Source organism: Thunnus thynnus, chromosome 22 (genome assembly GCF_963924715.1).
Source record: "Thunnus thynnus chromosome 22, fThuThy2.1, whole genome shotgun sequence".
In the NCBI taxonomy this organism is placed as follows: Eukaryota; Metazoa; Chordata; class Actinopteri; order Scombriformes; family Scombridae; genus Thunnus; species Thunnus thynnus.
The window spans coordinates 26070505-26086560 of NC_089538.1; the positions used below are offsets into that span (position 1 = coordinate 26070505).

Genomic DNA, 16056 nt, shown 5'->3' on the forward strand with positions numbered 1-16056 from the left:
CTCCTGGCCATTAGGCCGGGGCGAATTTATCTCAGTAACTGAAAACTTAACGGGAATTATAGCTAACCGGAAGTCTCGTTGGTTCTCTGTGATGTCGGACTGACGGCGGGATAATTGTGTTGTTGCGCTAACAGACGAGCTTATTTCTCAGCTTTTAAGCGACAGGACTGCAGGTAAAAACACACCATGGACACATTAAAGTGTCTGTTTTACGTGAAAACCCGAAGCGAGCACGAACAGAAGCGAAGAGAAGCCCGAACTGCGCCTGCGTTAGCATGCTTTGCTAGCTCCGGTGCTAACTCGTTAGCTCATTAGCCGCTGTTAGCTCCGGACAGCTAACTGTTAGCGGTAGCTTTAGCTCAATGTTAACTTTAATGTTTGGTTCTTTACTTTTTGTTCCACCTGAGTTTGATAGAATTCAGACTTAGACGGTAGTTTTAAAGGAGCTAATGCTAACGGAGCTGAAGCTAAGAGGCTAATGATGTTTTCAGTCTTCTAGTTCCTAGTCTGTAACTGACGATTATTTTCATTATTAATTCAACAAGTCAGTTTACATTAATTCAGATGGGATCTCAAATCGCTACATGACATTTACGAGTCACATCCTTCCTTCATTAGTGGATTTTTGTGTGAAACAACAGCAGCAGAAACAGTTTCAGAAGAATCCACACAAACATGTGGAGATTCACAAATATATTTACATCTAAAAACGCAGAGTTGACATACAAATGATGACATATGAGTGGTAAATCAGAGGCACAGATACAAACCACTCTGCATTTATTTGTGAATACTAATGAGACTTTTAAACCCCAGACATGTTTCCAGCAGCAGGACTAACGTTAGCAACAGTTAACACACACGTCACTCCATCATTATTATATAATTCTATATAATCAGTCAGACTGAACTCTGTCTCGGGGTTACTTGCTTTACATTAATAAAATAATGTTAAGGGCTATTTACTGATGAAGGTTGCAGCTGTTTGGATTAAATGTTATTTAATTGTTAGATATATCCAACACCTCAAGTCTGATCTCATCATGTCCTTTAATGAAACTTTGCAACCGTTTGTTGAATAGACGGCGACACATCAGAGTGGGAGCACCGTCATTTAAAATTAAATCTTTACTTTGTTTTATTAAATTTATCATTCAAGTAACTTGATCTGTTCTATAAGTTAATTTACTAATGTAGCCTACTATGATTTTGTGTCAAACATGTCATGTTAACATGATTTATAACGGGAAAGTGTCCAGCATATTTAATGTTAATGATCAATCAATAATAAATTGTTTACATGGCTGACTATTGATTAAAGAATATGCTTAAAATTTGCATGCTCAAAGAAACTGGACTGAACAAAAGAATTTAGTGTTTTCTTGTTTGTTTGTTTAAGGGGACAGAAAACTCTGGTTCACACTCCAACAACACAGCAGGTGTCAGTAATGCACCTCAACACTGGTTGCTACCCGACATAAAACAGGAAAAAGAAGAAGAAGAAGAACAGTCCATCAGTCAGAGAGGAGACCTGCTGGATTTCACAGACCAGGACCACTACAAGATCAGAATGGAGGAGAACCAGAACCCGGAGAACCACACCAACAACCGTGTTAAAAGAGAAGAACCAGGTTCACCCTCTGCTACCACCGATAAACAGGTCAGTGTTCAGGACTTCATGATAAAACCTTGGCAGGATATAGTTAATGAGATATATGAAACACTGTACAGATTTAAAAATATGAATATTATGATAACATTTATGTGGATACCAGCTTACAGAGGGACACAGTGAGGTTAGTTAGAAGATCTTAACAAGGCTGAGGGTAGGACACACCAAACTAAATAAAACACTGCACTTAATAGGCAACCATCCGTCAGGATCATGTGACCACTGTCAAATAGAGGAATCAGTGCAGCAGATCATTTGTCACTGACAAAAACACTGTTGAACGAGAATCAATAAAGAGGAAAAGGCAGAGGACGACTGTAAAACAGTAGCCTAAGGGCGAGGACCCTCTTGTTTTTCGTGTGTTTGTTTCTTTCTTTATTATTACGCCACTTAAACCCTTAATTTGACCCTCTAAACATGCTCTAAAACTCACCAAATTTGGCATGCACATCAGGTCTGGTGAAAAATTTGATAAAATGTATAAATTAACCCCTAAAGTGCCAAAATGTGCTCTCTAGCGCCACCTATGTAACTAAAATGGCCGCCACGGCCCACAGGAATGTTGTAGAGAGATCAAACCAAAACTCAATTATTTGTCTCATCAAGACCTACAAATCATACACTGACACCCCGACCTAAATCCAACAGGAAGTCCACAACTAGCCTTTCAAAATAAGACTTTGCCCCAATTTTGGCCTCCGATCAAACGCTATCTCCTCCGAGGGCGTTAATGGTATCAGCTTTAAGCTTTAATAGGTGACTTGTGACACTGTGCTGAAAAAAGTTGTTAAAAACTTGAATGGTTTGGATTTTATAAGCCCTGAAAGTTGCAGTGCCACATCACACCTTACAATGTAAACCAATGGGGAGGCAATCTATGGGCATGAACTTTGTGTCAAACAGAGGCTTCTGATGTCTAAACTATAAGTCTGACCACTTTCAAACCTGTATCAATGGATTCACAATGAAATGTCCTACTAAAAAATATGATTTTTAATGTAAGATTTGGTCAAAGTCATGGGATTTATGAGGATATTTCACAAGAAGCGTACTCTAAAATCCTCCTCTCCAACTGCTCCTGGTGATGTCACTCCCTCAGTGCTGTGAAACATTCCGCAATACACACTCATTATAAAATCACAGGAGGAGCAAGAAAAGACTTTAAAACTCACACTCTAATATCTCAAAAACAATAAAAGATAGAAAAAACATGTAAATTCAAGATTTGTAGGTCAAAGTCTTGTAACTCATTTAAAGTTCAAATGAAGTTTGTATCTAAAACTATGTGGAAGCAGTAAATGTTCATAAAGGTGTGGGTTCGCTCACACTCTCCATTCAAATCAAGCTTTGACCAGTTCATGTGGGTTAAAAGTCTTTACTTTTCTAAAAATAGACTTGATGAAAATTAGGAAAATAATTTATTTTACACACAAACTCATCAAGAGTTTTGTTTATTAATTGAAATTCAAGTGAATGGGCCCAAAACTTGCATGATTTTGACGACACAGGTGTGAGCAAGACAGGCATGTCTGCAGAACATTCTCATCCTGTCAATCAGTCTTTCAAAATAAAAGCACACCACACTTGTAAGAAATATCTCTCATTTTTAAAAAGCAAAATGATCTGATCCCGACGGGCCAGAGTGCGAGGTCCCGACCAACGCTGCAGCTTTAATATTTATTTGTTTTTTCTTGTGTTTGTTTGTTTAAGGGGACAGAAAACTCTGGTTCACACTCCAACAACACAGCAGGTGTCAGTAATGCACCTCAACACTGGTTGCTACCCGACATAAAACAGGAAAAAGAAGAAGAAGAAGAACAGTCCATCAGTCAGAGAGGAGACCTGCTGGATTTCACAGACCAGGACCACTACAAGATCAAAATAGAGGAGAACCAGAACCCGGAGAACCACACCAACAACCCTGTTAAAAGAGAAGAACCAGGTTCACCCTCTGCTACCACCGATAAACAGGTCAGTGTTCAGGACTTCATGATAAAACCGGCTTCATAACGAGACTAAAGACACGAGGACGAGTCTGGAGGGTCCGTGTATCATCTGTTCATTCTGTTGTTGGAGAGAAAGTCTGAAAAAAGGAAACTAAAACACTTCCAGACTTTGTGTTCACTGAGTTTTTCAGTTTTAAAAACTACAAAAATGCAAAAGTCAGGAGTCTCAGCAGCCACGTTTCTCTGTTCTCTCTCTTTCTCTTTTTAGCATAATCAGGCTAGGCTAACCCATTGTTGCTAACTTTGGAGCTAACTCCCTTCACTTTTCCAGCACTTGGTGAAACATTGAGAAGTTGCAGCATTTATTAACTGACACACTGTAGTCTGTACTGTACATTTACTGCCAGATTGACAACTTCCTGTTAACCTTTTCCTCCGCTCCGCTACGCACATACATATTACTCTCCTATTCCTTAAAAGCAGCTACGCTACCAAGAGTTTCCCAGGAAACTACACAGAGGTTGACTCAAGTTTAGGAACAGCGCTGCACAGAGACTCCCAAACAATATTGATTTCTGAATAAATAGATATTTGGTTTTATTTTTGGCATAAAAAAAAAAACATTTTTAGGCCTGGCGGGAGGTTCTTGTGAGTGACCACTGTCAAATAGAAGAATCAGTGCAGGATTTAATTTGTCACTGCCAAAAAGAAACTGGACTGAACGAAAGAATTTAGTGGTTTTTTTTTTTCAATTTTATTTATTTCTTCTTGTGTTTGTTTGTTTAAGGGGACAGAAAACTCTGGTTCACACTCCAACAACACAGCAGGTGACAGTAATGCACCTCAACACTGGTTGCTACCCGACATAAAACAGGAAAAAGAAGAAGAAGAAGAACAGTCCATCAGTCAGAGAGGAGACCTGCTGGATTTCACCAACCCAGAGCATTGTACCAACAACCCTGTTAAAAGAGAAGAACCAGGTTCACCCTCTGCTACCGCCGATAAACAGGTCAGTGTTCAGGACTTCATGATGAAACCGGCTTCATAACGAGACTAAAGACACGAGGACGAGTCTGGAGGGTCAAAAGTAGTAGTTTAAAAACTACAAAAAGCTCTCACCCCTAAATTCCACCAGGCGCATGTGCGCCGCGTTCGGGCTGCGACGCGGCTGCTGGAGCTGATCGCGGCCACTCTCATCAATGTATCCGATTCCACCGCCGGCGCGTTTCAGAAGCATCTTAGAACTTAGAACAAGATCGTTCTCCACAGCACATCAGAAAACAACAGCAGAAGGATCCAGAGCAACAGATAGATGATAGGAAATATTGCATTGTACACTGTTACTGAGGAGCATGTATGGACCCTTTAACACATACATTGCAACCCTGAAGTTATCTGGGGGGGGCACGCGACGGACAAAAATATCCATATAATTGGATACAACTTATTGATGTCACCAGCTCACTCTATATTGGCAGCTGACAGTACTAAAAATAGACATAATCCTAAACTGATGAGGATGTTGTTGTAGCAAGAAAAGTGATTCTTAACACTAGATCTCTAAAGACGGTTCCACACTGGATTACTGGTACGAGGAAATAATGAAAATACTGGAAAGACTTAACATTTGCTCTGAATGATAATATGTGTGGATTTATTAAGATCTGGCTAACTGAAGGGACAGAGACTGGCTGTGACGTATGTTACCTCAAGTCCAGTGTGGCTGGTTTGTGTATGTGTAGAGTCCATGTTAGTGATTTGATACTTTTGCTGAGTTTATGCTATTTATTCAATTACTTTGGTTGAAAAATTTTGTTCTGTCAAATATGGATGCCAGTGCAACAATTTATTTTTAGATTTATTTTAAAAATGGATCATGCATTTCCCATAATGCAAATCTATAATAGCTTTGTTGACTAATAATAAAGAAAAGTCAGGGTCCAGTGTCCCCTCTATGGACTCGCCCCTGCAGCCGGGTAGTAATACTTAAGTCCAACTTGAACACTGTGGGTTATGTTCCGCAGACATGATCTAAATGTTATTTATGGTTTTAGATCACGTGATCCACCACGTCATCTCACTGTCTCTCTTTGTGTTTTTCTGTTGCTGTAGGAACAAAATGGAAGAAAGCAACTCAAACGTCACTGCTGTCAGCACTGTGACAAAACCTTTACGACATCAGCTTATTTAAAGATTCATCAGAGAGCTCACACAGGAGAGAAACTTCACGGCTGTGACCAATGTGGGAAAGCTTTCACTGCAGAACGTACTCTAAAAATCCATCAACGTATTCATACTGGAGAGAAACCGTACAACTGTGACCAATGTGGGAAAGCTTTCACCCAAGAGAGTCATCTAAAATGCCACGAACGCATTCACACTGGAGAGAAACCGTACAGCTGTGACCACTGTGGGCAAGATTTTAAGACAGGCACTGCCCTGAAAAACCACCTACGCATTCACACTGGAGAGAAACCATATAGCTGTGATCTCTGTGGGAATGCGTTCACTCGTCTTTGTAATCTACAAAGGCATCAACGCATTCACACTGGAGAAAAACCATATAGCTGTGATCAATGTGGGAAAACTTTCACACAAGATGGTGATCTGAAAAGGCACCAGCGTCTCCACACTGGAGAGAAACCATACAGCTGTAATCAGTGTGGGAAAACTTTTAATCAAGAGAGTCATCTAAAACTCCATCTACATGTCCACACTGGAGAGAAACCATACTGGTGTGAGCAATGTGGGAAAGCTTTCACCACAAACAGCGATCTAAAAAAACACCAACGCATTCACACTGGAGCAAAACTCTGCTGTTGTGACCAATGTGGGAAGGCTTTCACTAGACATGGTCACCAAAACATTCACACTGGAGAGAAACCGTACAGCTGTGACCAATGTGGGAAAACTTTCACTGCAAACAGCAATCTAAATAAACCTTGACACATTTCACACTGGATAGAAACTGTACTGTTGTGTGCAACTTGGGAAAACTTTTGCTCATGGGAATTTAAAAATCTACTAACACAGTCACTCAGCATCATGTTGAACTGTCCCCATGCGGTGTCCTCCTGCGTCCTCTCCTTGCCTTAATAACTGTTGTTCTATTCTGAGCTTCTCTACAAACTGAGGGTTATGACAAGTAACTTTAGAGTCAACTTTTATGCCATTAGCAGCACACATAATCAAATTTTAAGCTATGTGATTGTCTGTTTCTGATTAAATGCAACTTGGTAGTCTTATTTAACTTCTACCCTGAATATTTTTAGAGCCCGAGCAACAAAGTGCCAGGGGGCTTAATGGTCCCTGGCACTGAAAGTGTGAGGAACCAATTGTTCTTATAGAGATTATTAGGACCTGAGCACAAAAGTGCCAGGGCCCAATGGACCCCGGTATTCTTCACCAAGAGAAGAGGTGTTCCCGTTAGGGTTGCAATTTACGTCGAAGTTTATTTAATGTTTATGAAAATGAACTTGCTGTTCAGTTGGATCAACGTGCTTCTCCTGGCCTCTCCCTCCTAGATAGAGAGGTGAAGTCTCTGTTTTATGCTGATGACAGTAGACAGATCCTAACTAAGTACAGGTTGTACTGCTGGGGAGGGGATATGACGCCATTGACAGGCGGACTGTTACCTTGGTTAAAATTACGGATTGTTCTGGGTTTGAACATTGTTGGAAACGTTTGGGATAATGTAACTTAACATAATATATAATAAAGGTCTAGTTGTTTTTAGACATTATAATGTGGAAAAGTCATATATTATACCTTTCAGTGGCATGACTAACTTTAACAGCAATAAAGAGAAGATGGGCAAGAAAAAAGAGTTTTAAAACAAAACTCCCCGTCAATGAATCAGCGTGTTACAATCGGTATGAAAAGCAGTTCATAATAACAAAAAGCCATGTGTCTATTTTGTTTGCCAGAGAAAAAGCAGAAATCCATTTGGACTTATTTGGCAAACCCTGCAAATTTGTGGCCTCGTTACCTGTGCTGCCTAATGGTTGTGTGACTGACAAGCACGTGCAGTGTTTCCCACAGGATTTTGTAAGACTAGGGTGGGTGGACCCCGGACCCTCTAAGGGGGTCCAGGCGTATGCTCATCCAGAAAGAAATTTTGTACACTTTAAAGTTAAATGCATCAATCTGGCACACTTTGAGAGCGAAATTAATAGGCGAGATCTATGAAGAACATTGAAGAACTTGAATGGTAGAATCGGTATGGGCTGATAAAGGCTTTAAAATGAAATATTGGCCTGAAATAAACATTTCTGCCCCTATGATAGGCTGATTTGTTGCCTTCTCTGCTGCTTGGCTGTGCTTTCCTCTGCGGACTCTTTCACTCTGAAGGTCCCAGTGTTTCCTCCACGGGTTCCACCTTACTCAGTTGCCCGACAGATCCACCTCTTCTTCTTACTTTAACCTGAATAACAAACAAAAATCAATTAGGTGATTGACTGAAAACTAATCAGTAACTATTTTGATAACTGGATAATATTTTTTTAAGGAAAAATACAAAATTTGCTGGTTTCAAATGATAGTTAACTGAATATATTTGGTTTTGGACAAAATGTCACATTTGAAGACATCACATTAATTATAACTTTTCTAAAATTGTGTTGTGTCACTTGTATCTGCTTGTTTCACAGGAGGACAAAACATTAGTTGATGAAAGTTTAAAGTTTTGTGCCACTGTGCTCAGAGATATCAGTTCAAACTTCCAGGGTGCCACTGAACATGCCGTCAGCTTAGAGGTGGGGAAGCCTGACAGTCACTAACTAACTTGACACTAACTGGGCAACAGCCGGTGTAAGTGGCCAAAAAACTAACCACACTGGGCGGCAGCAGAGGAGTCTGGTTCAAAATGAGTCCAGTCGACTTCACTGCACTCAGCACGGAAACCATAATGAGCCATTTGTTTCAAATACAGCTAGTTTTGCTCTTAGAGAACATTAAGACAAGATTTTAACATTTATAGTCAGTCGTGCTGTTGTCCTCTGTTGTAAACCTACACTTGAACAGACAATATTGAACTGTTTTGTGTTTTTTTTGATTGAATGAAATACACTTGTAAGCACTCTATCTTTCAAGAATTCCTCTCCTTATCGGTTTAATAATACATACTGAAGTTGTAGCTTCGTGTTAACTCAGAGCTGTGATGGTTAGCTGGTTAGCTTGGCTGCTAGTAGCTAAAGCTACCTGTATGCAGCCGCAGCAGGGCTTTGGTGTTGGCAGCTGAGTGAAAACTGAATCATTTCACAACTCACCTTCAGACAAACCCGACAACAAAATCAAAAGTACCACAAGGTTTAACATCACCATGCTGGTACGGTACCAGCTGACTGACTGGGAGTGAGAGATGCTTTGCTGAGTAATAATATTTATGGTCCATTATGAAACTGTGGCGGGCTGCCACAGTCTAACAGTCTAGGTAATAAATGGGAAAGCAGTGGGTGACAGTGATCTTTTGCTTTCATGACGTTGGCTCTGCTAAATTGGATGAAAGGCAACTCTATGGGAAAAAAAAACAGTAAGAAAGTAGTCAGCCAGAAATGTTTTAATGTTCGGCCATCAGCAAAGAGCTGATGCTTATGGAAAACTCTGTCTGGGCCAGCAAGGGTCTGAGGAAAGTTCTAGACTTGTATAAAGATAAGATTTTTATGATATTTGAAGAACCTGAGGTGAACTATATTCCCTAAAAAATCATTTTGTAAATATTTACAGCTAAGGAGCTTCCTCATAGCTGCTCATAACCAAAATCTAAGAGAATCCTCTGTCCACTCTAGAAAATAAGATTTCAACACATAATGGTAATGGTAAGGGCAGAGTTTCAGCTCTATACAACATGCTAGTGTCAGTCCTATCATCTGTGCACAAACCGAATTCTTGGAGGGAAGATACCCAGGAGGATATATCACTGGACGAGTGGAATAGCATCTTTACTGAGGCTCAGACACAGACTGTGAACACTCAACTAACACTTTTACAATACAACTGGTTAATGTGGATATATGTAAATCCTGCTAAGTGAAATAAGTTTAATAGAACAAATCTAGATATGTGCTACAATCACTGTAGAAGGACTCTTTCACTGTGGGACTGTGAAAAAGACGTTTGGAAGGCGGTATCCCATCTGATATCTCAAATAGTGTCAGTAAATTTGTCTCTCCATCCCAAAGTGTATATCCTGGGGCTATAACCATCCAATCCGTATCTAAAGAACAATTTACAAGCACTTTTGAGGATGGATATGCAAGAAAAGTGTATGATAGTTCTTGGCAGAAAAGCGTGAACAGGCCTAGAATTGGCCATTGGCTCAGGGAAATGTCCTCTCGCCTGACTGTGGAATAGATAACATATATAATCAAGGATAAACAAGACACTTGTAAAAAGGTTTGGGGACCATTTTTGGATTTAGTTAACTAAAGTCATATAGGTAAAATACTGGCTAATGAGGGAAATTCTGGGTAACTTGCTTTGGACACTATTTCATTTTTTATTTGGTTTGTCTTATACTGACGTTTTGATGCGACAGAGTTAATGAGTCCACTTGCCATTACTAGCCAATTCCTGCTGTTATTACTGTCAATCAAATGTACTGTTGGTGCTTTCTATTTGAATATCATGTTATTTACTATAATATTTTGTTAATCTTGTGATAATGTATTATTATTAGTTTACCACTGGGACTGGTGTGTTGTGTGTAACATGAGCGCCCACTGCTGGGCTCCAAACTCCATTACCAGTTTGCTGTTTCCTGTCCCTGTTAAAAACACCACACTGTGTCTTTGGTCGCTTGATCTTATCTTCATATTAAATCTTCTTTGTGTAACTCACTAACCAGCAGTTGGCTCAGTTATTTCTTTCTTTATTTTAGTGTTTTCTGGACTTTGTTACCATGAAATTGACTGTGTGAGACCTGATGATATAATTTTGTTATTACCAGAATAAATGCCTGTTTCAAGCCAAAAGTGAAGGTTTGTGGCTCATTCATCAGACTTTGCAGTAGAGTGATGAAGGTAGATTGTTGTGTGATAACTATATGAAATGATTCCTTGTTTTTTGGTTTTGATGTTTCTTTTTTGAGAACATCCAAATGCTGCTTAAAAGTCTGGTATTCTCTACCGCAGAGAGCAGCCAGAACCCAGATTCAATGAGGTGGCTGAGACACATCTGTAGGAATTTGTGAACTCAAATGGTTTTATGATTTTAAGAGGGAAGTATGAATCATTATTGTTCACTTTTAGTTACACACACATTTATTACTAAACAACACAACTACAACAGATTACAAACACGACACGAAGGAAAGGAGAAGCTGGTAAACAAGGCTAAGTTTTCTATTATGTAGCCTAGTTTGGTGTGAGAGACCTGATAGATGAGATGTGACCTGAGAAGCAGCGAGTCAAATCAAGGGTACAACAGTTTTTTTCTGAATTCCCAATTGAAGTTACCATTTATGAAAGCATCAGGTTACAGCAAGCTAACAGAGATTTTGTAGAAACAACGTTTGCTCCCTGGAGTTGCCTCTTTGCAGAGTATGGAGCTGGAAGTGCTGTGGTGAGTAGGCTGGAGTCTGGATCTGGATAGTTCCAAGTGGTGGAGAGCTGCTGGTTTAGGCTCTCCTGGTTTTGATTGTTAACTCATGACTCATGTTTTCCAACTCACACTTCTAACTAGCATTATCTTTCAGGTAAGAGACAATTATAAAGTTTTGGTCTGCCTGCCCAGAGAGGCATCTTGGCCAATCAAAGGGATTGTCCGTGGACAGGTGAGTTTTATCTCTGACACAAACAGACACTGTTTTTCTTATAACAATTACTTCTAATAATAACTTCTAATTTTGCATTTTGGATAGTGGCTTTTGTATTTTGAGAGTGAAATGAGCAGAATGGTACTAAATATGATGTTAGTGGCAAACAGACACATATTGTTATATCCACACATGTACCAACATACTGTATTGATTGTCCTGTGTGTCCACATGTTTGCTGTGGAGTGTTGTGGTGAATGTCTGTGAACATCTGTTGCTGAACATGTTGTCAGCAAGCAGGGACGTCGCTAGGCCTATTTTAAGGGGGCTTTAGTATACTTTTTATAAACCAGTTTCTGTGTTTTTAATAATGTTAAATAATGAATCAAATCACCAAAGATGATAAACAGGAAGTTGCATTGAATCATTCCATATAAGTGCATCATGAAGATTTGTCCAGCAGGTGTCGCCACTTCATCATCCTCCCATTAAAGCTTTGAGGTTTTCCAGTCAGTTGTGTGTAAACTGGTTCATTACTGGAGACTTCAGGTGTTCAGTAGGAAACTATGAGCTCAGTCCTGATGTAGAAAAACCACCAAACTCCATTAATCAACTCATCCAAAGCTTCAAATGAGATCTGGGTTCAATCAATGTTGACTCAGGATCAATAACTAACATTATAACTATTGAAGTTGACAACAGTGAAAGAGGTTTTCCTCACTGTAATCATTCCTCCTGTTCATACTGGATATTAAAAGATCCTTCAAATGTGCTTTAATGGAAGTGATGGAGGCCAAAATCCACAGTGTGTCCACACAGTCATTTAAAAGTCTGTGTGAAGCTTCTATTCAGCTTCATCAGTCTGAGTTAGTCATATCAAGTGGATATCTGACACATTTACAGTCTTTTTAGCATCAAATTCCCTCTTTGTGTTTCCTCGGACAGTGTTTCCCTGTTGAGCTGCAGGTGGAAGTATAGTAACAAAAAGAGGAACTTTGGCACTAAAAAGACTGTAACGTTGAAAGATATCTACTTGATTTGACTCATTTGAACTGAAGCTTCAGAGGCTTCATGTCATTCAGAGGTGATTTGACTCAGACATTTAAAAAAGAGCCTCATGTTCTCTGATGTTTAGAACCTGGTGAGTTGACAAGTTAAATGATATGAAGATAACTGAGGCCTAATAAATATCCACCTACATGTTATATGAAAGTTAAAATATCATCATCTATGAACCCATCACATCCAACATGGAGCCTAGTACATGTTATACATTACATTCTTCTTCTTAAACTTTAAAAACTCTTTTATTTTTTCTTTAAAAGATATTTTTTTTATCTTTATTGTACATTGTTGTAGTTGATTATATATTCACTTGACTGTTGTGATACGTGTATTTTCTCTTACTTTGTATATTTTTGATCGTTATGCATCACAACAACATAAATTCTATGTACTGTGTGTACAAACCTACTTAAACCTTTCTTTTTACATTTGAAAATAAAAAATGTTCATGGGACACTTTTGTGGGGAAACATTCTGCAACAGCAACGAAAACTTCACATGCAGGATGAACTAAATGTTTTCTGTCATCAGATACTGATGTGTTTAAAGCAAAGAGAAGATGGACTGTTTTAAGATATTATTATTATTATTAAACAAGTAAATACAAGTAAACTATTGTTTTTATTTTACTTTATTATCAAAGTGCTTTTATTTAGACTAAGACTGAAGACATTTAATCTGTCTCACATCATTAATTTTGATCTGTACACAGAATTCTGTATGTTGCATTTTTCTGCACAACATTCATTCAGCTCATTTACAGACATGTTTCTATAAAGTAACTTACTGAATACACAATGCTATGTTATAACTAAGAGGGATAAGGGAAATTTTTTATTGGATGATACTATACAGAACTATTATGTAACTACATGTGCAAATTACAGGCGGGTGGAACAACAGCCTGAGTTTGGTTCAGTTTCAGAGCATTTTCTGCCGTCTAATGGTCCACTGTCAAGTTTCTCTGGGGGAACACTGGAAACTCAACAGGCCAAGATGAGACATCTCCTTGTCTGCTGTGGACATGTAATCCGTAGTACCGCTGATGACTGTGACACCGTCTCCTCTCCATTTGAGGACGTCTGTAGTGTGATACTGGACCACAGTTGCCTGCCAACTCACTTCAGGGGTCTGATGGAGAATGCACTGGTGTATGTAGGAGGGTTTGTTGTTTGACAGGTGATGAAGCAGCTTTCATGCAATGTGTACAGAAACAGTTTGGTGTCTGTTGTACCAGCATCATTTTCTGAATGTTACCACCTAGCCACCTACCTTGAAGAACAATGGAGGTCTGATGATTCCATCTGTAGGTATTATCAAGGTGATCTGCTCAGCAGAGCGCTTCATTCAACAAACCACAAACATTTCATCAGCAGCTCATCAGTGCAGCGTTTCTCTTGTCAGTCACATGATGGTCCAACGTAGGTTCAGAGGATGTGTTCAATCTTGGTGACCATATTATTGAAACTCAGGACGACTTGGATAATCATCACTTTTGCATCCACTCATTAGTTGTCAGCAACTTCCACAAGTTGAAGCAGTACCACATTTCCAAACCTCACACTGCAATTACAAAGTGGCAGCTTGAGAAAGAAGCTTTGTAAAACTGTTTCAAGGACATTAATCCTTAGAACAAACGGTGTTCACATGTTGCTGAGAAGTGTGAGATAGAGAGAAACTGAGTTTGTCCAAGACAGCGAACAAATTTGACTCTTACCTAGTTGCTCTTGAGCTCAATTATTTAGTGTTTACATATGACTGTACTGTATATCTGAAGATTGGTCTTGATGCACTACATCCATTTGTTGTTATATGAAATATCAGACATGAGTTGCAGTAGCAGTATCATTACTATGAATATTAGTATTAAAAGTGTTGAACTAGCAGCAGTTCTAGTAGCTCTATCAATCAATCAATCAATCAATTTTTATTTATATAGCGCCATATCACAACAGAAGTCATCTCAAGGCACTTTTCACATAGAACAGGTCAAGACCGTACTCTTTAATTTACAGAGACCCAACAATTCCCCCATGAGCAGCACTTGGCGACAGCGGTAAGGAAAAACTCCCCTTTAACGGGTAGAAACCTCAAGCAGACCCCGATTCTTGGTGGGCGGCCATCTGCTTTGACCGGTTGGGTTGAGAGAGAGAAAGAGAGAGGGAAAGGGGGAGGGGGGACAGAAGAAAAACAATCACAACAACAACAATAAGCACAAGCAGCAATAGCCAGGGAAGGATGCCATCAGGACTGTGAAGGACTGCGAAGGTTCGGCCCGGGACTCAGGTTTTCCTGTGAGATGAGAAAGCACAAAAAACTCCGGGGAAGAAGCAAAGTTAGTGACATGCATTGATGTTACATGAATGCATACAGATGGAGAGGAGGAGGAGGAGGAGAGAGGAGCTCAGTGCATCATGGGAAGTCCCCCAGCAGTCTAGGCCTATAGCAGCATAACTAAGGGCTGATCCAAGGCGAGCCTGGCCGGCCCTAACTATAAGCTTTATCAAAAAGGAAAGTTTTAAGCCTACTCTTAAACATAGAGAGGGTGTCTGCACCCCGGACTGAATCCGGTAGATGGTTCCATAGAAGAGGAGCCTGATAGCTGAAGGCTCTGCCTCCCATTCTACTTTTAAAGACTGTAGGGACCACCAGTAAGCTGCATACTGGGAGCGCAGTGTTCTAGTGGGATACTACGGTATTATGAGCTCCTCAAGATATGATGGTGCCTGACCATTAAGGGCTTTGTAAGTTAGGAGAAGGATTTTAAATTCTATTCTAGATTTTACAGGAAGCCAATGTAGTGAAGCTAAAATGGGAGAAATGTGGTCTCTTTTTCTAGTTTTAGTCAATACACGTGCAGCTGCATTCTGGACCAGCTGGAGAGTCTTTAGAGACTTGTTAGGGCAGCCTGATAATAAGGAATTGCAATAATCCAGCCTAGAAGTAACAAATGCGTGAACTAGTTTTTCTCTAGAGGCAGTACTGCATCAGTCACAGTACTTGCAGTAATAATAAGAATATATTCTTCTTTTCCAGAGAGCGATCCAGCTGCAGTGCACTCAGCAGACGTCATTTATGGACAAATATTAATCAGAACTGAGTGAATTTGCTGCAGTGTGGGAATTTGATGAATACGATGTATTTATACACTATTTGATTGACAGAAGTGGTGCGTTTGGCTTGGACTTGGATTCCAGTGAACACAGTGGGCTTGTGGGCTGATCTGTGTTCAAAGTCTCTCCCTGATTCACTCATTCACCACTCAGTACATAACATGCACTCAGTAGTTTATAGTTTGCAGTGAACTGAGACTGAGACAGTCATTAATAACTGTTGAAATTGTCACACTAAAATCAACATTTGCATTTCAGTGTTGTCCAGCAGAGTGCAGCATACACCTTCTAGTTTTCATGAGGAGCTGCAGGGAGCTTTGTCTTTTTTTTGAGAGGCAGACGCATCATCAAGGCCAAAATAAACAATATATAATCAGAGCTTCTGGGTGCTGAGACCATGCCCCTAGGAACAGTGAAATGACTCAAAGTCTAAAGGAGCCACATGATTAAATTATTTCATCTCATTCAAGCAATCAAAGAGCCAACTGGAAGTCTACCAGCTCGGCC

The 16056-nt window shown here is 39.7% G+C and overlaps 1 protein-coding gene across 1 annotated transcript; it reads left to right on the forward strand.

Moving 5' to 3' along the window:
* Positions 1-45: 45 nt before the first annotated feature.
* Positions 46-10458, forward strand: LOC137174886 (zinc finger protein 271-like). The gene is made up of 5 exons (XM_067580402.1): positions 46-173; positions 1400-1660; positions 3383-3643; positions 4406-4627; positions 5731-10458. Exons 2-5 carry the CDS (start codon positions 1571-1573, stop codon positions 6562-6564), a joined length of 1407 nt encoding a protein of 468 aa, XP_067436503.1. The 5' UTR covers positions 46-173; positions 1400-1570; the 3' UTR covers positions 6565-10458.
* Positions 10459-16056: the final 5598 nt, after the last annotated feature.

What these genes read in the sequence shown, in the direction of transcription:
- LOC137174886 (XM_067580402.1), top strand. Translation starts at nt 1,571, where the DNA reads ATGGAGGAGAACCAGAACCCGGAGAACCACACCAACAACCGTGTTAAA. An exon ending in CTGCTACCACCGATAAACAG is followed by an intron (nt 1,661 to 3,382) that starts GTCAGTGTTCAG and finishes TGTTTGTTTAAG; the next exon opens with GGGACAGAAAACTCTGGTTC. An exon ending in CTGCTACCGCCGATAAACAG is followed by an intron (nt 4,628 to 5,730) that starts GTCAGTGTTCAG and finishes CTGTTGCTGTAG; the next exon opens with GAACAAAATGGAAGAAAGCA.